The following is a 24,158-nucleotide window of genomic DNA, read 5'->3' on the forward strand; positions in this document are numbered from 1 at the left end:
GCTTGGAGCTATACACAGAGGTACACGACAGGGATCATATTATGACCAGACAACTTCTGTAATATGAGAATTGTTTAATAAAAGCTACAAGACAACAAACTGCTTTCTTTTCAATACTGAATGTTCCACCACTAATGCCACCTTCAAGTTGCTTCATTAGAATCTTCTCTCCTTTTGCATCTTGTTTTCAAGGTCCCTTTCACTTATTCCTTCTTTCACAGTACTTCCTTAAATTTGAAACAGCATTATTTTCTTGTGCACCAATCTTCTGCCTCTCTATCACTTATAGGATGCCTGTTGCAAGTACTTGTGAGCACATGTGGTGTGTTACACATGTACTATTGCTCACAATGTCAAAATGTTCTAGCAGATACAGAGCTCTAGAATGCTTTGGAAAAGTATAGGTAACTAGCTCTAGCATTTTTCCCCCACATGGAAGTACACCACAGTACAAAATCTTTTCTCTTAAAATACTGACTGTGGGCCAGGCAATCTTGCTGTCAGTCAAGATTTTCGACAGTGAGTGTTATTTCTACTTTTACACAAGACAGCTCAGGTTATTAAAGAAGCAAGAGAAAATGTATGTTCTTGGATAATACACAGGAAGATCTCAAAACAAAGGCATATGTAATATTTGTCTGTACTTGACACTTGCAAGTCCCAGACCTGTGCTGGACCATAAGGGTGCAGCATGGCCATTCTGTACTTTATCATTCATATAATTTGGTCATCGTTCTGCCCTGCTGCGAAGATGAGCTCTGAAATGGCAGAAGGCTGACATACGTGTTCATAAGTCTAACACCCTCCTTAATGCGAGCATACCAAGTGACACAGGTAAGGCTACAGAAAGAGGGACATGGTTAGGGGGAGGGCGGGAGACAAACACACTGATCCTTGTCTATTTTCTGCTTTCTGTGACTGCTACAGGGCAGTTTAAATGAGAGCAGCTCTTACACTGCTCTAAGAGTAGGAGGTAATGATCCACCACAGAGCTGCAGTAGAAACAGCACAGTTAAAAGCAGAAATTAAAGCCACATTTGTGCATCACCACGTACTTGCACACACTGCATTTCTGGCTACATCTAAAGCTCTTGCCCTGATCTTCAATTGGACTTGGTTCAGTGTATTTATTTTTCAGCCCAGACTAGTTGCTATGGCAGCTAATAGGGAAAGCTCACAGGTCAGAAGTCGGTCTACTCTAAGAAAACTGACTTCTAGATAGTATCAGTAGCTTTTATTTTTTCCAGGATATGAAATCATTCACATTTTATTTTATTTTGCAGAAGAAAATTAAAATTCACTAATTGTTAATTCTGAAAGATACTACTTTGATAAGATCTCCCTTGAGTATAAGCAGCATTATGTAATCAACCAGCCAACACTGCATGATGCCCACTTGTGCCTGTCTGTTCCTGCAGCATATTATATTTACAATATTTTATTAACCTGGCAAGTTTCTCTCAATAAAGTGGAAAGGAAATCGCTAAATAACTCAGGGTTTTGTACCAGAATTTTTTAGTATTGTACCAACTGCAGAGATCACTGATTTGAAAGAGTCATTCAGGTTTTATGAAAGCAATATAGAGTAAAATGCATATGCACTTTAAAGAGTAAGCTTCATCCTGAATATTGTTTTCCAAGCAAAAATATTCCTAGTGTGAAAATAGGTACAAAGGTGAATGAAATTAGATTAGTCAACCTGGCTCCAAACCTGCTGCACTTACATTAAATAACATTACCCTTTTACTCTGCAATTCTGAAGCTCATCTTGAATACTGATGACTAATGCAGTAAAACAGTAAGAATGTTTTGCCACAGACTCACTTTCAGTTTCGACACTGAAATCTTAAAATTTCTAAAACATCAAAATTTACATACTCTATTTTTATCTATTGAAAGGAATTGAATCTGGAAGCCACAACCTGTGAAAAATACTGTAACATGTGAGATTCTGTTTGGCCCTCATGTCACTTCTCCAGCAATGTACAACATGTAGCGTGTGGCTCTATCAACAGAAGAAACATAACACTTATGTTATGTTAACAGAACACAACAACATTAAAATAAATGGCAAACTATTTTTAACACTGCCCCTCAAGAAGTGAAAGTGTTATCACAACTATTTCCCACCCCATGACTTCAGATATTAATAGTTCATAATGTCTGAATAGCACTTAGCATTTATTTATTTATTTGGGCATAAGCTTTTGTGGATAAAAAACCTCACTTTACACACAAAAGCTTTTGCCCAAATAAATCTCTTAATCTTTAAGGTGCCACCAGATTCCTTGTTGTTTTTTGGATACAGACTAACACTGCTACCCCAATACTTGACATTTATTTATTTGTGTGCGCAAAGTGTCATCTTTAGCTTCGTTACTTTCTACTGTACAAGAAATGCCACAGAAAGTAATTTTAACAGCAAGATGTAAAGCTAAGAAGCAAACTAGTTTCTTTCACTGATCACATTTCTCCCACTGACTTAATATGGCAGAGGTGCTCAGAGAAGCATCATAGCTGTATTCTTGGATCTCCCAGCTAAGGCATACAAAAACCAGGAACTCAATATATTTAATTCTGGTTCATATGCTCACACAACACAAACTCAACCTGTGGAACTCCTTGCCAGAGGACGCTGTGAAGGCCAAGACTATAACAGGATTCAAAAAAAGAACTAGATAAATTCATGGAGGCTAGATCCATCAATGGCTATTAGCCAGGATAGGCAGGGATGGTGTTCCTAGCCTCTGTTTGCCAGAAGCTGGGAATGGGTGACAAGGGATGGATCACTTGATTTCCTGTTCTGTTCACTCCCTTTGGGGCACCAGGCATTGGCCACTGTCCGAAGACAGGACACTGGGCTAAATGGACCTTTGGTCTGACCCAATATGTCTGTTCTTATGAGAAATATATAAGCAGAATTCAATTATTTTCACATCCACACATTTTAAAAATGCATGTATGGGGAATTTCCTTTTTCTACTACATAATTTGATTGAATATATTCAAAGTTAATGGTCTTAACTGAAATGTAAACCTTATTTTTCAATTTAGACCAACTGAACATGAAATACCCAGAATATCAAATTCAAATTTCAGACCGAAGCAAAGGTCTTCCATTTAAATATCCTATCTTAAAAGACAACTGAGAGCAAATATAAATGGATTTTCCTTTCAGGAGGGATCCTTTAAATTTGATGACTATACTCTGTTTGAGGAGAAAAAGGAAGCTGCTACTATCTGTATAGTTATGAGTACACAGAGTGCCAGATAAGTGTGGCAGTTAATTTAATTCCAAAATGGACAATCAGATTTTTGTAGCCTCAGTAATTATACCTCACTCAACATAAATCCAATTCATACAAGTAAAAGAAAATATAAACAAGAATTCAGAATTATTGGCTCTTTGTTCAACCTAGGCTATGTCTATGCTACAGACACTACTCCAGCACAACTACGCGCTGCAGCTGTACTGCAGACACTTGCTACTGTGACAGCAAGTGTTTTCCCATCACTGTAGTTAAACCACCCCCTTAACAGATGGTTGCTAGGTCAACAGAAGAATTCTATACAGGGGTTAGGTCAGCCGAACTTTGAATCTCAGGGTGTGAATTTTTTATACCCCTCCATTACTTAGCTAGGTCAACCTCAGGTTCAGGTATAGATCAAGCCATTTTCAAAGCACCAACCAAGCCTTTTTACTCCCCTTCTAAGGCAGCGTCTACACTATGGGTGATGCAGGGTGGCAGATATGCCGCTGTAGGGCCGTCGAGTAGATGCTTCTGACATTGACATAAGGGGTTTTTCTGTCAATGTAAGTAATTCCCAAGCAGCGGTAGCTAGGCTGATGGAATAATTCTTCCATTGATCTAGTCACATCTATACTTGAGTTAGGTCTGTTTAACCATGGCATGTACAACCCTGAGTAACAGAGATGTTGATCTAAATTTTTAGTGTAAATCACCCCCCAGAAAGATGTGTTTCCCTGGGTGAGGGACAGAGTGGTTTATGGGCCTAAACTCACGAGTGAAATCCAAGGATTTCAAATCTAGTCAAAAGTTATGCCATTTACTCATTGTTTTATCTTTGGTAAGTAACTAAAGAGAATGATATCAAATTAAAAACCATTTTCTGAAAACAAGTGTCCTTTTTACATGTGTTACCACCAACACTATAGGCCACTGCAACTGAAAGGATCTTTACTTCTCACAATTAATGTTAACTTTTGCCCTACATTAAGAATGCAGGACGGCCATACTGGGTCAACCAATGGTCCATCTAGACCAATATTCTGTTTTCCAACAGTGGCTGGAGCTAGATGCTTCAGATGGAATTATTAAGTAACCCATTCTGTCGTTCAGTCCCAGTTTCTGTTAGTCAGAGACTTAGGCACACCCAGAGCATGGGGTTGCATCCCTGACCATCTCAGTTAGCTAATAGCCATTGACTGACCTGTCCTCCATGAATTTACCTAATTCTATTCTGAACCAAACTATACTTTAGGCCTTCACAACATCCTAACAAGTTCCCCAGGTTGACTGTGCACTGTGTGAAGAAGTACTTCCTTATGTTTGTTTTTAACCTGTTGCCTATTAATTTCATTGGGTGGCCCCTGTTCTTGTGTTATGTGAAGAAGTAAATAACATTTCCCTATTCACTTTCTACCCACATTATTCATGATTTTACAGACCTCTATCATCTGTCCTCTTAGTCATCTGTTTTGTTTTTTTTATAAGCTGAATCTTTTCAACCTAGCCTCATGTGGAAGCTGTTCTAAAGCCCTCTTCATTTTCATTAACTTTCTTTGTACCTTTTCCAATTTTTATTTATATCATTTTTTTTTTGAGTAAGGATGACCAGAACTACATGCATTATTCAAGGTGTGGGCATACTATGGATTTATCTAGTGGCACAATGATGTTTTCTGTCTTAATATCTATCCCTTTTCTAATGGTCCTTAACCCTGTTAGCTTTTCTGATTGCCACTGCCCATTGAGTGGATGTTTTCAGAGAACTATCCACGATGACCCGAAGATCTCTTTCTTGAGTGAAAACAGCTAATTTAGAACTCATCATTTTGTAGGCATAGCTGGGATTATGTTTCCCAATAGGCATTACTTTGAATTTATCAACACTGAATTTCATCTACCATTTTGCTGCCCAATCACCCAGTTTTGTGAGATCCCTTTGCAACTCTTTACAGTCAACTTTGAACTTAACTATCTTGAGTAATTTTGTATCATCTGAAAATTTTGCCACCTGTTTACCCCTTTTTCCAGATCATTTCTGAATACGTTGAACAGCACTGATCCCAGTACACATCCTTGGGAGATAGGGCTATTTACCTCTTTCCATTCTGAAAACTGACCACTTATTCCTACCCTTTGTTTCTTATCTTTTAACCAGTTAGTAATCTATGAGAGGATCTTCCCTCTTATCTCATGACTGCTTACTCAGCTTAAGAGTCTTTGGTGAGGGAACTTTCCAAAGGCTTTCTGAAAGTCCAAGGATACTATATCCACTGGATCACCCTTGCCCCATGCTTCCTAACTCCCTCAAAGAATTCTAATAGATTGGTGAGGCATGATGTCTCTTTACAAAAGCTGTGTTGACTCTTACCCAACAAATCATGTCCATCTATGTGTCTGATAATTCTGTTCTTTACTATAGTTCTAACCACTCTGCCTAGTAGTTGAGTTAGGCCTTGGCTACACTTGAGAGTTACAGCGCTGTTAGTAGCTTTATAGCACTGTAACTCACTCCCCGTCCACACTGGCAAAACACATACAGCGCTGTATCTCCATGGCTACAGCGCTGCTTGTACTCCACCTCCACGAGAGGAATAAAGAGTATAGCGCTGCTGCGCCAGTGTAAGCAGGGAATAATCTTAGTATGCTGTCACTGACCTCTGGAAGCTTCCCATAATGCTTTTAAGTGAAGATTACTCTCTTTGTTTTGTTGTGAACTAGGGGGCTCCAGAACTGCTTATCAAAACCCAAAACACAGCTACTGTTTGCTGTGACTGAGCAGAGGCAGGGGGCTCCCTTTGGAACGCCCACAGCTAATGTTTGCTTGAGGAGAGGGGGAGGGAGGGGGCTTGAGGAGAGAAGCAGCGTGGCGGACGGCGGGGGAGGTGTCCCTTTCAGAGCAGCTGCTTATCTGGTCTGCGAGGAAAAAAACAAACAGCTGCTGTTTGCTTTCAGTGAGTGAGAGAAAGAGGGGTGGGGCAGGGGGTCAGAACTTGCAAGGCAGCTGCTGACAGTGTCAGCTCCAAAAATCCACTCACTCTCTCCCCCATGCTCCCTGTCACACTCCAACCCACCCCTCCCTTTTGAAAAGCATGTTGCAGCCACTTGAACCCTGGGATAGCCGCCCATAATGCACCGCTCCCAATGCCGCTGCAAATACTGCCAATGTGGCCACGACAGTGCTCTAGTAGCTGTCAGTGTGGACAGACTACAGCGCTTTCCCTATTCAGCTGTACGAAGCCAGGTTTAACTCCCAGCGCTGTACAGCTGCAAGTGTAGCCATACCCTTAGGCTTATCAGCTCCTAAGTGGCAGGATTGCCTCTGGAGCCTTTAATTAAAAAAAAAAAGGGGGGGGGTTACATTTGCTATCTTCAGTCATCTGGTACAAAGGCTGATATAAGCAATAAGTTACATACCACAAGTTACATAAGCAATAAGTTAGTAGTTCTACTATTCCATATTCAAGTTCCTTTAGAACTCTTGGGGGAATACCGTCTTGTTCTGGTGACTTATTACTGTTTAAATTTTTCAATTTATTCTCAAACCTCCTCTACTGACACCTCAATCTGGGGCAATTCCTCAGATCTGTCACCTAAAGACAACGTCTCAGTTTGGACAATGAAAACAGATGAATGTGAGTAAACAAAAACTAAAACTGGAGTCATTTTCTGGCTCACACACCAGAAAAATGCCATAATTTCTGGGCTGCAAACATTCAGGAGAATGCTTACATTTGATTTTTTTTAAAAAATATTTTAGTTCATTAGAATATTTGTATCAATTTGGGGTCCATAAAGGCCAGGTTAGATTTTGTAAAATCTATGGGGCTAAATTAACTTGACAGTGTCTCTTTAGCTTCTGTATTCTAGTGTTTCATCTGTAAAACAGGAATATTTACCTATGATCCTCAGAAATGTAATGAGAATTCACTAGTTAATGTTCATGAAGCTTTAAGTGCTATTATTTCATAAAAAAGGAGATGTTATGCAATACAAAGCTTGAATTTTTAATCATGCAGTCAGATATTAATAGTTATTGGTGAAGCTTACCTCTGAATTTTGTATCATTAAAATTGCAGCCACACGACTGCACTAATAGGTTGTGTGTGTATATTTAACTCACAGTGAAATACTGAAAAAAGTACAGTTCTTACACTCTGCTGATTTTAGTACTGATGGGAGAACTAGCAGCTTTCTAAGGACCAGTGGTCACTATTCTAATGTGCAATACATTAATACACGTGAACTCATTTAGATTATTTTTTAAAAGGATACTATGAAGGTTGGCTGGCGAGGCAAAATTTGTCCTTATCTCCTTTAGTTTGAGGTTTTTTTCCCCCTTTTCAGAACAAATGAGTCCCCATTTTACTAATAGCATTAGTTCATCACTCTAACTCTGTAACAAATTACTTTGCATCTGTGATAGACAAAAGCATTAAGAAAGTTCAGTTTCAAGCTTCTAAAGGGTTATGCTAAATAGAAAAAAAAAACATTTTTCAGATGAATTTCAACCACACGTGTATATCTTGAGGATGTTAGCATTACCTCCATGTTCAAAATATGTTCAAATTAGGAGCTTGCAAGTGAAGCAGATGACTGTAGAAAGAGCACTGCCGAGCCTAAAGTAAGGTCAGATCAATTCCACAAGGTGGTGCTAGTTCATTTTAAAAGATTCTTTACTAACACATCACTGTTTTTAGAAGTTTTCTACCTGTGATGGAATTCTACCAACATGTTTTATTAGGTTCATTGTGAACTACTTCAAAACGCTACAAATGTATACTTCTGACTATTGTGTTCTCATTATTATGTCCTTCTGCAGGCAAACATATATTAAATGTAATACTGCCCCACTAGTCCCAACTGAGGGGAAATTTTGGGATTAGGAGTGAGAGAAGAGGAGATGGCAACTAGCTATCAGAGCAGGAGTACTTGTGGCACCTAAGAGACTAATTTATTTAAGCATAAGCTTTCGTGGGCTACAGCCCAATTCATCGGACGCATGGAATGGAACATATAGTGAGGAGATGTATATACATACAGAGAACATAAAAAGGTAGGAGCTGCCCAACCAACTCTAAGAGGCTAATTAAGATGAACTGTTGTCAGCAGGAGAAAAACACTGTGTAGTGATAATCAAGATGGCCCATTTAAGACAGACAGTTTGACAAGAAGCTGTGAGGACACTTAACGTGGGGGAAATAGATTTAATGTGTGTAATGGCTCAGCCATTCCCAATCTCTATTTAAGCCTAAATTGATAGCATATCAAAAGTTTTTGTCAGCAGGAGAAAAACAGTTCATCTTAATTAGCCTCTTAGAGTTGGTTGGGCAACTCCCACCTTTTCATGTTCTCTGTAGGTATACACATCTCCTCACTATATGTTCCATTCCATGCATCCGATGAAGTGGGCTGTAGCCCACGAAAGCTTATGCTCAAATAAATGTGTTAGTCTCTAAGGTGCCACAAGTACTCCTGTTCTTTCTGCGGATACAGACTAACACGGCTGCTACTCTGAAACTAGCTACCAGCCACTCAACTGGCCTTGTATTAACTAGACTTCCTAGGGGAAGAAGATATTTATTAGTCCAATACCCTGACAGGATATGCATCAGTCTACATATGTCAGTACATAAGGCACTTGATATATTGCTACTAAAAAGCTTATTCTGAAACATAACCTAAAATGCAGTACAGTAGAACCTCAAAGACACGAACACTAGAGCTGACTTACTGGTCAACTGGACACCCCGTGGAACCGGAAGTAAAGAATCAGGTAGCAGCACAGAAAAAACAACCCCCCCAATCAGTAAATACTGTACTGTCTTGGGGCTTTAGTCCTGGGGCTCGTGGCTACAGCCACAGTGAGTTGGGGGTGGGACTTCTGACTCTCAGGAGCACCAGGGCCCAGGGCTTTAGATGGATGCGAGGGGGGGGGGAGCTGGGGGCTCAGGGCTTTAGCCCTGAACAGGGACACAGCAGTTCGGGGCTTCAGCCACGGGGGGTTGGGGCTGCAGCTGCAGGTAAGTGGGGGTGAGTGCTCCAGGTGGGAGAGACAGGGAAGAAGAGCCTCGGGACTCTGATCCTTGGGAGCACTAGGGGCGCAGGGCTTTAGACCAGGGGAGTTCTGGGGCGTAGAGCTTCAGCCCAGCGGCTCCACTCCCAGTTTCAGCCCTGCTGGGGGTGCCGAGGCTCCGTACTTCAGCCTCGCGGCTCTGTTGTTGGCTTCAGCTCTGTTGAGGGCACTGGAACTCAGCGCTTCAGCCCTGCAGCTCCATTGTCAATTTCAGCCCTGCGGGAGGCACTAAGGCTTGAGCTACAAAGGGAGCACTGGTTTCCGCCCCAGCGCTCCCCCTTGTAGTTAAAACTCTGAGCCCCGGCACCATCCTCCCCCTCACCCCTAAACTGGGAATGAAGCCGAATGGAGCCCTGATCCCTGAAGCCCCAGTGCTTCCCCCGACCTAATGCCCTGATGCCGTTGCTCCCATGGGGCAGAAGTCCTGAGCCCCCTGGCTGGAGCCCTGGTGCCCCAAGGGTCAGACGCCCCAACCAACTCCCCACGCCATTGCACTTATCTCCCCCATCCCACGCTGCAGCCCCAACCCCCTGCACCGGTGGCTGAAATCTGAAACCTCTTGTTCAGAGTTATGGACAACCTCCATTCCAGAGGTGTACGTAACGCTGAGATTCTATTGTATGAATTTTCAGTTCAAGTTGCACATTGTTTTGTGCTTTCTTAGCTTCTTTCTGTAGATGGTTTTCTAGTTTACAAATAGTTTGCCTTTTTGCCAAAATAGCCAATATTAAATTAGTTTTGCAGAAAGTTAATGATATTGATTGTGTACTTATCAATATTTTTTCCAGAAGTTTAAAAATATGAAGTGAAGTAAATTTGTCCAGAGCTATTCTACAAGCCAGTCTAATTGCAGCTCTCTGAAAAACCTGTGTACTTGTACGGAAGTGAGATATTTGATTAATTGGGGGCTAACACCATCTGCTGAACTAACAACTCATTCTAGACTGTGACCAGACAGCAAGAGCATTGCTATATTTTGGGTTCAAAATATGCCAGCAAGTGCCATTAATACTATTCATAGGTCACAGGCACCTTCTCGCAATGATCTTCAGTTCTGTCAGACCATTCACGATACTGTTCCTCTCACACAAAGGGACACTAAGAGGTGTGATATTTGCATGTGAAACAACAATGCTGTCAACTTGAAATCTAATTTAAAGAAAAAATGAAAATGAAGAACTACACTGGCCAACTGAGTTCCCGGACACAATATTTTTGGGGACTGTGCAATCACACTTCTGAAACTGTGGCTCTCTTCTCCACCCCCCATTATTGTATGAAATATCCACAAACAAAAAGGGAAACAGTGAAAGTGACTATACACAAGTGCTTTCAAATGTACTTTCAGGTTTCTTGTGACAAGTTACAAAGCAAACTGAAAAGAATTTTTCCTCTAATCTTTTTCGATCATTATAATCTGAGGAATAAATCATGACAGTAGATGTAACATTTTTAGGCGTAAGTACTATTTTTAAGTTGACTGCCCTTTCAGTGTATCTAAATTCCAAGACCCTTTAATGTTAAAGGGTAATCGTTTGTGTAACAGACATTTAGCATATACATAAAACCTACATCCAACCATAAATCTGGAACTTTTTGATGTCAAATCACTCAAATTATTTAAACATTATATTCTGTATATTTCTCCTATATTTACACATTCTGACCTAGAGTTTCAATGTTTAGGGGTTGGGGGTAGGGAAGGGGGATTCCATTTTAAATTTCTGAAATACAGTGTAATCTTATCTTCCAGCAACAAAAATGCCATTCCCTCAATCACTCTGCTCAAAAGTGACCTTTCCTACAACATGTAAAACGTTTTCATAACTAAAAAACTTAGCAAACTTTGCTTATAAACAGCTTACTTCAACACCCACAAAAGAAAAACACCCCAATCAAACCCCCCAAAGAGCCACATGAAACACAAAGCAACACTAGATTTAAAAAACAAAACAAAAACAACAAAACAAAGCTATGGTACTAAATTGAAAGATTCTTTGACAATTCAAACAACTGCAATTTTGCACATCAGGTGAAGAGTTAAAACACTCAAAAGATACTGTAAATAAGTGGTTTCAGAGTAGCAGCCGTGTTAGTCTGCATCTGCAAAAAGAACAGGAGCACTTGTGGCTAGTACTTAGAGACTAACAAAAGCTCATGCTCAAATAAACTTGTTAGTCTCTAAGGTGCCACAAGTACTCCTGTTCTTTTTGTAAATAAGTGACAATCTGTGTGTGTGTGAGAGAGATATGGACAGACAGACAGACTAAGGTTTTGGTAAGAAAGTTAGTTACGGGACAGCAACTATAGCTAATCATGAAACCTATAAACAATTTCAGTGCAGATGTTAAGAATCCTGTAAATAAGGATTAACTACTTAGATTTGATTTATTTTGCTTTAAATTCTCAATACTGTGTAATAACTCCTCAGAAACTTGAAAATTTAATTATGTTCCCTACCAAAGCTGTCCATTTGGCAAACACCATTCTTTCCCATTTCTCAGATGCAGAATTCGCCTCTATATGCTCCATAAACATTAGTAACATCGGCCTGTGTGCGCCAGAGTTCTGGCATATTAGTCTTACAACAGCACCTGGTGCCCCATTGTGTTAGCGGCTCTACAAAATACATAATAAAAGACTAACTGCCTTAAAGAGTTTACATCCAAATAGACAAGACAGACTGCTTGTGTGAACAACAGACAGATACCCCCATTTAACAGACAAAGAACTGAGGCACCGAGAGTTTAATTCACTAGTCCATGGTCAGACAGAAAATCTGTAGGAGATCCAGGAACTGAACCCAACTCTCGTGAATCCCAGTCCAGTGTCAAACCATTCTCTCTCTGTGGAATACTGTGATTTTACTGCAACAGAGCCAAAAAAGAGAATACTGCATCTCCTGTCTAGGTCCATGGTGAAGGGATACATTTTTCCCTCTCTAGTTTAGTAAGAGTACAAGAGTTACTTTCCAGGGACATTTAGACATTTACTTGTGGCCTGAGAACAACCATGCTCATTGTAGCCATGTTAATCATTTTTCCTGGGAGAGTTGTAAAAGTGAATCTCCTGGAAAAGGACAAGTGGGAGGTTCCCTTTACTCCTTCATATCCTTCTCAAGCTGCAAAATGGAAGCCATGGTATCATGAGGACTTTTCTTTTAAGTAACAAAAATAGCTAACCATTCACCTGATTGCCAATATTTTCCCTTTTTTTGGTCAGCCTCCTTTCATTTATTTTCTCTAAACTGGATGAGAAAACCATGGCTGGTTGCTCTTATTTGCTAGAGTCTAAAAGTATGACGACACTGCAATGAAAGACGTGAGACAATGAGTTTCAGAGCTTGAGTCAACTGACTTTGTATCACAGGGCTCAGGCTGCAGGCCTAAAAACAGCAATGTAGACGTTCTGGCTTGGGCTAAAGCCCAGACTCTGAGACCTCCCCGATCACGGGGTTTCCAAGTCTGGATTCTAGACCAAGCCAGAATGTCTACACTGCTATTTTCAACCCCGCAGCCTTAGTCCTGTGAGCCAGAGGCTGCTGACCTAGGCTCAGAGACTCACTACTGCAGGTTTTTCATTGCTTTGCAGACATACCTTTAGGCTCAGAGTGGGGATTTAGTACAATAGCTTTGGACTAAGTCTGATGAGATAACTGATTTGGATAAAAAACACCCATGCTCCCCGAACCAGAAAAAATAGGGTTGCAACTAGTGTAGACCAGAAGTTTTTCCAACTGCCATCTTTGGAATGGAAATACAGATAGAGGGATGAGTGCTTTTGAATTGCCTGTAATTTTGTTTTGTTTGTTTTAAATTCTTGTTTCTAGTTAAAAATACTGCCAATTTATTTCAAGCCATTTAATCTGCATTTTCAGTTCCACAAGATGACTTGAGAAATAAAACATCACTTCCCAAATAGAATCCATGGTGATTTCCTAAGTTAGAAGAATTGTAAGGTTCCTTGAGTATCTGACATATATAGCGCCCACCACTCAACTGATTTCAAATTAACCATTTATTTACATGAGTGCTCACTCCTTAACAGTTTTCTGATTTTACAAAGATTAAACTCCTCCATTCTAGTTTTTAGGGACATAGTATTTCAATTAACAATACACAGCTGTTGCATGATGTTCCGTTGCACATTACCTGTTCAAAAATATAGCAGTCAGTGTTGAACATATTGAATAATGGGTGATGTTTAACAACCCCATACAAAACAGTAAAATGTGTAGCAAATTGATATGCTAATCAGAGTAATTCAAAACATGAACTACAGCTTATATGATGGAATGCTAACATGTGGCAATAAGTCCCAAGAATAAACATTTTGAAGAGGTTGTGTAGACTGTAAATTGAGATCCTTAACTTTACATTTAAAAAGAAACAAAAACAAAAAACAAAAAAACCTATCTATGACAGTCCAAATTTTGATTCCCTAAGTGACGGTTATCCTTCAGGCTGTACCAGCACCATGCAGTAAGTTTCAATAAACTTCCATCAGCAAAAATGTACCATTAACCTGCCTGTAAAGCAATATCAATGCCCAACAGCTTATAATTTAAGTTCCCCATCTTGTAAACATTTATGCACTTAACTTTAGTTATTGTATTTAACTTTAGGAATGTTAAAAGTCACATTGATGGGCTGCACTGATTTAAAAAAAAAAATAAAATCATATTTTTTTTGCCCATCATGTTAGTTCTACCTAGTTAGTTAACACTTGTGGCTCTCACACTTTGTAGCTTATTTGAGCCTTGTTTTCACACATATCAGAGGCTTCTTGAATTCCTCCATTCCACACCACAAACTCCCTGCATGCCACCTTCTCATCCACCTCTATTTCTGGGGCTCCTTGTAACCCTCCCCACTGTCTCTCTGCCACAGGTTGTGTGTGATCCTCTATTTCCACATCCTTCCATGACAGGGTCCCCCAGTTTCCCCCCTCAGCAGTGGCCCTGTGCACCCCCATTCCTGCACTACTAATACTAAAGACTCTGTGCAGCTCCCCATTCCCCATCCATCATCTGTCTGGGAGATAAATCAGTCAACATGTTAAATTGTTGGGATGGGCAGGTATGAGATGGAATATTCTGCTAGAATACGTTAATGGGTGCCATCAACCAGTTGTTTGATCTATAGACAACTGCAGAGGTGCTTGAAGCTGTAGTAGTGCTAAACAGATGGCAAGTGCTCCATGTGTTCCTCATTTCCTCCTAAATTAATAGGGTTCTAGCGACTGATGCCAAAACCTTTCCCTGAAATTTTGGAATTGATTAGATGCAGCTTTCAAAAGTTATCACATTACAGATAAGAGAAATGCCATCAAGCTGAGCATAATGCCTTCACAAGCTTGGCCAAATGGCTGGAAAGCTCTCTTAATGCTTGTTAAAACACAGGCCAATATTGTTTATCCGTGTGCTAGCCTGCCAGCTTTAAGAGAACTTTCCTATCATGTTAAACTAACATGACTGAAAAACCACATCATTTTTTGCCAAAGACAGGGTCATTGACTTGAACATGACTGCTCATGTGCTTAAAGTTAAGCATGTGTATAAGTGCTTGCAGGATGGGGGCCTGCACAGACAAAATATCAAAAAAATGGAGACTGAGTAACAAACAAATGCACCTGTGGTTGAGAGGCACTGCACTTCTAATTAGCTTCATGTTTTAAAACAGATACTCTCTTTAAAATGGAGGACTAAAGTTCATAGGCTTCAAGGAAGAAATATGTCTTAATGGGGAATCTGGAGGACATTCAGATATAGCATAAAGGAGAAAATCCTGAAATGGAGAGTGCAGGCATCCGTTCTGAACATTCCATTTCAAAAATGTAGGTTTGGTATTTTTAACATGATTCCAGCCAATAAGAAACTTTTACATAAGAATTTTTTAAACAGCTGGCTTTTAAACTTAGAGAGAATTTGCCAATAGGGACAAACATCACAATAATGCGAGGTGTTGGCTGGATAGCATTAGTTAGCAAGAAAATGAAATGACCTAATTTGTATTAAAAAGCTGACAACTGTTGACAACAGAATAGCAGTTATTGAAATGTTGAGATTTTTAAAGGAGATGGGAGTGACATCTAACATTTATGATTTTCTTTCTGGACCTCTTTTTGTTCCTCTCTACGCAGTACTCAATACTCCTCTCCCAGCTCTGACTCTGAAACCTTTACCACCTCACTTTTCCTACACCCGGAAGATACAGGGGCTGGCCAGAAGGGAGGATGAGACAAGCAGCAGCAACTCCAGTCTCTTACCTATACAAATTCTAGCCTCGACACTTCTCCTCTTCATTTAATTCAGCTTTTTTCTATCCTCTTTTTTTTTTTTTTTTTTTTTGCACAGTCACTCTCAGCAATTCCTGCTACAATCTTACAAACCATTATAAGCCACATTACTTTCCCAGTACCGAAAACTTACTAAAAATACCTTCAAAATGAGATGAGAGATCAGAGACCCTCATTACCAGCTGAAGCTCCCACAGCAGGTAGAACGTTCACTTTTAAAAACAAATATATCTCAAGTATCTGTTTATTAGTATCACTTAATTTACTGTATGTTGGCCAAAAACAGAGTGGTGGGAGAAGGGGACTGAATGTTTCACTGATTTACCAAAGCCCAAGAAAGAAGATTGAAAGTTAAAAATGTTGAATAACCATAAGAGAATTTAATTCAAACACTGCTGAGGGACTGAGCAACAATCTGAAAACAACAGCTCCCACATAAAGTTTTAAGAAAATGGAGAGAGATACTATCAGGTTACATGATGATCTAGAATGAACTCAAACAATAAAAGAATCATACATTCCCTGGTACCCAGACCCTTGTGGCTCAGAGTGAGACTTGCTAGAATAATGTAACAATCAAGGTAGTAAAATACATCTAATCAGTAGCAATATAAAAACAGGCAATTGACATATATTAACTAAAACTTGTTTACTATTAGTTCATCTTGAAGCCTACCACTTCATTGTGATTCTTAAGTAATTGTATTTGGCATCCATTTAAATTAATTATAGGACTCAAACACACTATGGAGTCAATTCACTAAACATCTTTTACTAAGGCCAGGTCTGAACAAGAATCTTTTGGCAATATTCTAACTCTAGATAGGGGAGTGATTTGTGTGTCATTTTTATACTGATAAAAGCCTTTGTGTTGACACCATTATGCCAATACAACTTATTTTGTTTGGGGAACTGTTATAAGCTATGCCAGCAAAAGTACATTTTTGCCAGAAGCTGTATCTACCTTTTCTAGTGTGGACTGGACCTTAGTGTGTTCACTCAAATCTTACACAATGAAATTCAAGAATGTTTTGCTAAGAAATAGCCCTCTTGACAAATAACCTTGCATAGCAAACACAGAAGTGATTGTGTGACCTACTAAGTAAAGTTAAAATGTGTCATATACTAAATTTGTATCCACGCTATGTACTGTGTGTGATGAAACTCCCTTTTAGATTGAAGTACAGATTTGATGAGTAACATTAAAAGCGTCAGCTGAAGACAACTGATATTTAAATACTAACTTGAAAATCCACTTTAGAATGTCTTAAATGCTTAAAGCCGTTCCAGTGTGGTCAGACAATTATATTCTATATTCTCACACTATGGCTATCATGCAGCATTAAACTTTACTTGACAAAAAACAATATGTAGTTCTATAACTTTAGAATCATTCCCTTCAAGTGGGCTCCATTTGACAGTGACCCTGAAATATCTTATGTAAGAACTCTATGCTAGCTTTATATCTTAAAGCTTTTACATAATATAAATTGGAAGCTAAGGCACAGTTTCTCCCCCTCAATACAGTACTATTTAAAAAGAACTGCAAAATGCCAGCTTCTGAACACGTTACAAAGATGAGGTGTACCAAGGACTTAGAAAGCTCTTCAGCTTTCACAATGTTGTTATAAAAAGCAAACTGAAACTTGAAGGTGAACTACATGAGAAATTAACATTTTGTTCTAGCAAGTTGCACTCAGGTTTTGGCTGAATTTTAAAACATTCAGCCTTGCCTAGCAAAAGCCTCTTTTGGGTCTAACTGAACCTACAGGGGACAGAAAGAGAAAAAACACAGAAGACAAAAATGAAGTACAAAGAATATTCTAAGAATTTGCAAGAATATCATGCCAGAATAAGACATACGCAAGAAATAACATCTTGAAAACAGAAGTGAAATATATAATACTTGTATATTCTTCATATTTCTAAAAACTAAGTAGCTGGTATTGGAATTCCCATTCCTCAAGCTTTCCAACACATTAGGACATAAAAATCACTTACTAATGGCAGATTCAGTGCCTTCACTCTTTCATATGAAGAGCACAAGGAATCAATAGTTACCTAGTAAGATGCAATTTATGCTAAATTCAAGAGTAAGGCTAGTTCCTTGACAACAATAAGCCACTTGACTGCGCAGGATTGAAAAAAAAATCCTGCATTCATTTGTGCACTCCTAGTGACAACAACTTAAAGTGGAAGAGAAAGATTTTTTTTTTAATTAATGCTAACGTTAAAATTATATAATACATAGGTTAAGAAAAGAGTGTCTGTACATGTATAGTGCTTACATTATTCACAAATACAAAGTTTGTTTTGTTGTAAGATACATACATTAAACAAGAGATCTGACGCAGTACAAAAAAAATCTTGCAAAGGGACACATTTTGCACTGATACGTTTTTACTATAAAATAGGTAATTATTACATAGTTAATTATCTAGAAAGTCACAGGTTTATTGTCAGACACAGTGTGGATGATGTAATATCTTTACTGGACCAACTTCACACGGAAGAGCTCTGGGTAAGGTCTAAAGCTTGTGTCTCTCATCAACAGAATTGGTCCAATAAAAGATTATCTCACCTCCTCTTTCTAATATTCTCAGATCAAAATGGCTACAACATTGCATACAATTATTATAGTCAGGCATTTGCAGCAGAGTAGATTTCACTGAAGTTACCTTTGCAAATATTATTTTCAAATGAAACAATCGAAAGATTTCACTATCTATTAGAGACCGACACTTTTAATTCAACAATTTTTCTAGCAATTAACATGAAATTAAGGTTCCAAATAAAGTCAGAGCTGGTTTCCATGAAGAGGAAAAAAATAGCTACACAAACTCTAGGCAGACCCTGTCCTGGAATCAGAAAAATAAATTCAAACACATGTCTTACCTGCTTAGTTTTCTTTCAAGTTCTTTGGTAGCTTTAGCTTCCAATTCTCTGGAACAGAGAAGGATGTTGGTTACCATATCAACAGAAGAGCAGAACAAATATAATTGGGGTGGGTTTAAAAGAGACACTGATCTCCATGTGTTGGTTCCTCATGGGGGAGAGGCTAGCAATGATCTCTGAATATAGGTATCCAGAGATTTTATCTTGGGATGGAGGGAGAATAGGGATGGAGCAAAACATACAGACACCAATTAATCTATTTTTCCTCACACTCCCTTAAAACCTTTTGTTAAAGCACAAAAAAATAGTAAGTGTTTCTTCCATTAAAAAGGGAAGAGGAAAAACTGTGCTTAAGCTTGTTAACCTAAAATAAACAGAAGACAAGATATGAGCAGTATGCTACACAGAGACCTGATTTTGAATTATGGACAGACAATAATGACATATGAACGCAGGAGATCAAACCTCCAAGGCAGTGGAAAACCGAACCGGGGCAGGAGATTCAACCCCAAAGACATGACCAGCTCCAGTCCGGGCAAGTGTCGGATGTATCTGATCCCACAGATCCCAAGATCCGTTCTTTTTAAACTCTGACAGCGCTTGTTTAGCCTGCGAGGATAATAAACTGGCGAAGCCCAGACCAGCTTCTGGAGGCGGGGAGCCAGGCTCCGGCGGACAGCGGAGCTGGGGAGCTGAGCACCACTCCTCTCTCCCTGACCACAGCACATTTTCGGTCGGGGTGGGCAGCCCTTCTGAGGCACTAGCCAGAGACCCTCAAATGGTTTTAACCCGGTTACACCCAGGCCCAGCGGCAGCAGGGACGGGCTAACCGAACCTACCAGCGGCGCAGCCCGGGGGCACCTGCCGTGCAGCCCAGCGCGGGACTCGCGGGGTCGGAGGCCGATCGGGACGGGAGCTACCCTCCAGGGCCGCCCGGCCAAAGGGGCGCATCACCCAGCTGCCCCCGTCCCTGCCGGCAAGGGGCTCGCCGAGGCCACGGAAATAGATGAAGAGTGTCCCGCTCCGAGCCCCCCCGCTCCGCGCCTCGCGGCCCCGCATCCCAGCGCCCCCCGCCTATCACCTCATGTATGTAAAGTGCTCGGAGTCCGGCCCGGGATGGCTGCGGCTCGGGCCCGGCGCTGGCTCGGCGGCTCTCTAGGCGGCCTGGGCCCGGCACAGTGGAGCTCGGGGGCCCGGCAGCTGCTGCAGCAGCGTCGCCGCCATTTCCTGCCTCCGTCCTAGCTTGGCCGGGTCCGGCGCTGGCCCGCCGCACCGGAAGAGCAATCCCGCCGGGGACATCACTTCCGGGGCACCCAAATCCCCCAATATGGCGCCCTAGCAACCCCCTAACAACCCGGCGGGCAGCGAACAGGCCTCCTGCGCAGGATGCGCCGCAGACAGACGGACAGCCGCCTAGGAGAACAGAAAGCATGAGCCCCCCCTCCCCGCGAGCCAGAAACCCCCTGCAGAGACCCTCCGTCCCCGGCTCCCCCTACACTACCCCACACAGAGCCCGTAGCCGCCTCCCTGCCACACACGGCCTGGGCTACAGGTAGCGATTTTGCTGGCCTCGTGCCCGGGGCGGCAGGTTTGTATAATGTTTTGTGGTGCCCAGAACAGGTCCAAGTTCCGCCCCCGCAGATTGGTGCACCTGACAGAATGAATGGGGTGGGGCAAGGGGCTGGGTGGGGGGAGATGAGGGGTTCGGGAGGAGCTCAAGGCTGGGGCAGAGGGTTGGGGTGCAGGGGGTGGGCAGGGGATGAGAAGGTTGGGGTGCAGGCAGGCTGCCTCGGGGCTGGGGTGGGGGGAGATGAGGGGTTCGGGAGGAGCTCAAGGCTGGGGCAGAGGGTTGGGGTGCAGGGGGTGTGGGCAGGGGATGAGAAGGTTGGGGTGCAGGCAGGCTGCCTCGGGGCTGGGGCCAGAGAGGAGAACTCCACAGTCCCCCCAGCCCTTTTGCACCCCCAGCAGGACACTCACCCGGCACTGGCACTGCACATGCTCATAGGGGCCAGGCCCCTCTCAGGTCCAGGAAGCCCCCTTACCTCCTCTGTGCTGGGTGCCAGGGGGAGGGGGAGCTGCCATCACATGGGCACCTCCTCCCTCAGCCTGCCACGGGCGCCATTCCCTTGTGTAGCAGTCAGCAAGGGAGCGTAGCGCACAGCAGCAGTGCAGCTGCCCGCTGCCCACAGCACAAGCAGCAACGCTCTGGAGCAGATGCATGAGGGTAGCAAGTAGGGCTGGGGGACACTCTGGAGGATGAGCACGGGCGGGGGCAGGGGAGAAACCCGGCCCCGAATACTGGTGGAGCCGGGCCCCTGGGCCCTGAATTTGCTGGAGCAGGGTACCACAGGCTCATATAACTCGCCACCCCTACTCATGCAGCAGGTTAGGACTATGAAAAAAATACCACTCTTCCCTGCCCGTGCTTTGTACCCACATTTGCTGCCATGCCAGCATAAGAACATAAGAACGGCCGTACCGGGTCAGACCAAAGGTCCATCTAGCCCAGTATCTGTCTACCAACAGTGGCCAATGCCAGGTGCCCCAGAGGGAGTGAACCTAACAGGCAATGATCAAGTGATCTCTCTCCTGCCAACCATCTCCATCCTCTGATGAACAGAGGCTAGGGACACCATTCTTTACCCTTCCTGGCTAATAGCCATTTATGGACTTAACCACCATGAATTTACCCAGTTCTCTTTTAAACACTGTTATAGTCCCAGCCTTCACAACCTCCTCAGGTAAGGAGTTCCACAGGTTGACTGTGCGCTGTGTGAAGAACTTCCTTTTATTTGTTTTAAACCTGCTGCCCATTAATTTCATTTGGTGACCCCTAGTTCTTGTATTATGGGAATAAGTAAATAACTTTTCCTTATCCACTTTCTCAACATCACTCATGATTTTATATACCTCTATCATATGTCATATCATATCACAAAAGCCCTACTGTCTGTACCAGCAAATCGTTGCCCGTGTAGACAGGACCACAGAGAGCTCCTATTGCAGAGCCCCTCACTCCTCTTTCATGCTGACATTACAACCCACCTTTACACTGTGAGCTCTACAGTACAACCTCCATCCCCCTGGACCTGAGCCAAACCCTACACCTTATGTGAATCCCTCCCCCCATAATCTGTGACTTGAACTGCTACTTTAGAGGTAGATGTAGAAGAATTAGATTTTTTTTTATGTAAATGTCAATTTCACCACCCAACTGAAAAAATATTTTCATCAACAGTAATCATAATTTACAGCTAGGCAAAATAAAAAAAAATGCTGCTTTAAAATTTATAAGAGTTTGATTTAAGAATATTTACTGTATATTTCAACAAGGACAAGTGCAGAGTCCTGCACTTAGGAAGGAAGAATCCCATGCACTGCTACAGGCTGGGAACCGACTTGCTAAGCAGCAGTTCTGCAGAAAAGGACCTGGGGATATGGTGGATGAGAAGCTGGATATGAGTCAGCAGTGTGCCCTTGTTGCCAAGAAGGCCAACGGCATATTGGGCTGTATTAATAGGAGCATTGCCAGCAGATAAAGGGAAGTGATTATTCCCCTCTGTTCGACACTGGTGAGGCCACATCTGGAGTATTGTGTTCACTTTTGGTCCCCCACAAAAGGGATGTGGACAAATTGGAGAGTCCAGCGGAGGGTAATGAAAATTATTAGGGGGCTGGGGCACATGACTTACGGGGAGAGGCTGAGAGAACTGAGGTTATTTAGTCTGCAGAAGAGAAGAGTGAGGGGGGATTTGATAGCAGCCTTCAACTACCTGAAAGGGGGGTTCTAAAGAGGATGGAGCTCGGCTGTTCTCAGTGGTGGCAGATGACAGAACAAGGAGCAATGGTCTCAAGTTGCAGTGGGAAACACTATTTCACTAGGAGGGTGGTGAAGCACTGGAATGGGTTACCTAGGGAGGTGGTGGAATCTCCTTCCTTAGAGGTTTTTAAGGCCTGGCTTGACAAAGCCCTGGCTGGGATGATTTAGTTGGTCCTACTTTGAGCAGGGGATTGGACTAGATCAGTGTTTCTCAAACTGGGGTCACCGCTTGTGTAGGGAAAGCCCTTGGTGGGCCACACCGGTTTGTTTGCCTGCCCCGTCTGCAGGTCTGGCCGATCGCGGCTCCCACTGGCCGTGGTTCGCTGCTGCAGGCCAATGGGGACTGCTGGAAGTGGCGGCCAGTAAGTCCCTCAGCCTGTGCCACTTCCAGCAGCTCCCATTGGTCTGAAGCAGCGAACCGCGGCCAGTGGGAGCCGCGATCGGCCAGACCTGCGGACAGGGCAGGTAAACAAACCGGCCCGGCCCACCCGGGGCTTTCCCTACACAAGCGGCGATCCCAGTTTGAGAAACCCTGGACTAGATGACCGCCTGAGGTCTCTTCCAACCCTAATATTCTACATGTGCTGTAGAATTAAGAAAAGGACACAGAAGGGCAACAAAAATGATTAAGTGTATAAAACAGCTTCTCTATGAGGACATACTTCCATAAAAAGGCTGGGGCTATTCAGCTTAGAAGAGAGATGACTAAGGGGAGCTATAAGTCTATGAAATCATGAATGGTGTGGAGAAAAAGAATACGGAAGTATCATTTATCTCATAACACAAGAGCCCGGGGTCACCATCTGAAATTAATAGGCCGCAGGTTTAAAACAAACATAAGGCAGCATTTCTTCACACAACATACCATAATAATAATAATCAACCTGCGGAACTCATTATCAGGGGATGTTGTAAAGGCCAAAAATATAACTCTGTTTAAAAAAAAAAAATTAGACAAGTTCATGGAGGATAGGTCCCTCAATGACTAGTAGCAAAGATGGTCATGCTGTAGGTGTCCCTAAGCCTCTGATGCCAGAAGCCAGGACTAGACAGCAAGGGATGGATCACTCAATAATTGCTCTGTTCTGTTCATTCCCTCTGAAACATCTGGCACCAGCCTCTGTCGGAAGACAGGATACTGGTCTAGGTGGACCACTGGTCTGTCCTAGTATGGCCGTTCTTATGTTGGCACTTTGTGTTTTAAGTGTTATAAAGCTTTAACTTTTTAAATCTCAATATCTACTGTCATTAAATAATTATTGTCTGATCCCCCTAATTTCCTGCAACTGTGAAAAATTAAATAGATAAATACAAAAGAATATTTAAAATAAACGGATAGTATATGTTGAAATTATATTAAAAAAATCTAATTCTCCCTATTTATAGGGTGATACATTGCCACACAGTGCACGCAAGAAATCCATCTCTAGGGCATGAAACCCCTACTATGAAAGACCTCCTTATTTATATACATAAAGAACATGAGACCTGCCTGAACCCCAGCAGCATCAGACCGATGGAATTCGTGTTGCCATATATTCAATGGACCAATCCCAGTTTTGAATGGAAACTGTCTTGTGTCCTGCATCCAACAAGACAATAAAATTGCCCTGAGATTCCTTTGGGACACAATACAATCATCTCAATATTGGAATAGACAGACTCCACCCCCAAAAGAGAGTATAAAATATGGTAACTCTGTAATGGAACCACACCATGGCAGTCAACTTGGACAGGGAGAGTCTCTAAATCAGTTCCTTCAGCCACCATGTGAGTAGTTTTGATCTAATTCCTCAACATCATTAGGTTACTTAAGTGACTG

General features: G+C 42.0%; 1 protein-coding gene across 13 annotated transcripts in view; it reads right to left on the reverse strand.

Annotated features, from left to right (window-relative positions):
- The window catches only part of TNRC6A (trinucleotide repeat containing adaptor 6A), a 187,042-nt gene that overhangs the window by 73,425 nt on the left and 89,459 nt on the right, over positions 1–24,158 (reverse strand). For 12 of the 13 annotated variants that reach the window (XM_050968534.1, XM_050968529.1, XM_050968535.1 and 9 more), the window contains exon 3: positions 18,517–18,564. In XM_050968534.1, the coding sequence (XP_050824491.1) occupies positions 18,517–18,564 (48 nt within the window). Of the gene's footprint in view, positions 1–18,516; positions 18,565–19,597; positions 19,778–24,158 lie in introns of those variants that run through there. The other variant, XM_050968533.1, reaches the window with a different exon arrangement.

Source organism: Gopherus flavomarginatus, chromosome 9, assembly GCF_025201925.1.
Source record: "Gopherus flavomarginatus isolate rGopFla2 chromosome 9, rGopFla2.mat.asm, whole genome shotgun sequence".
In the NCBI taxonomy this organism is placed as follows: Eukaryota; Metazoa; Chordata; order Testudines; family Testudinidae; genus Gopherus; species Gopherus flavomarginatus.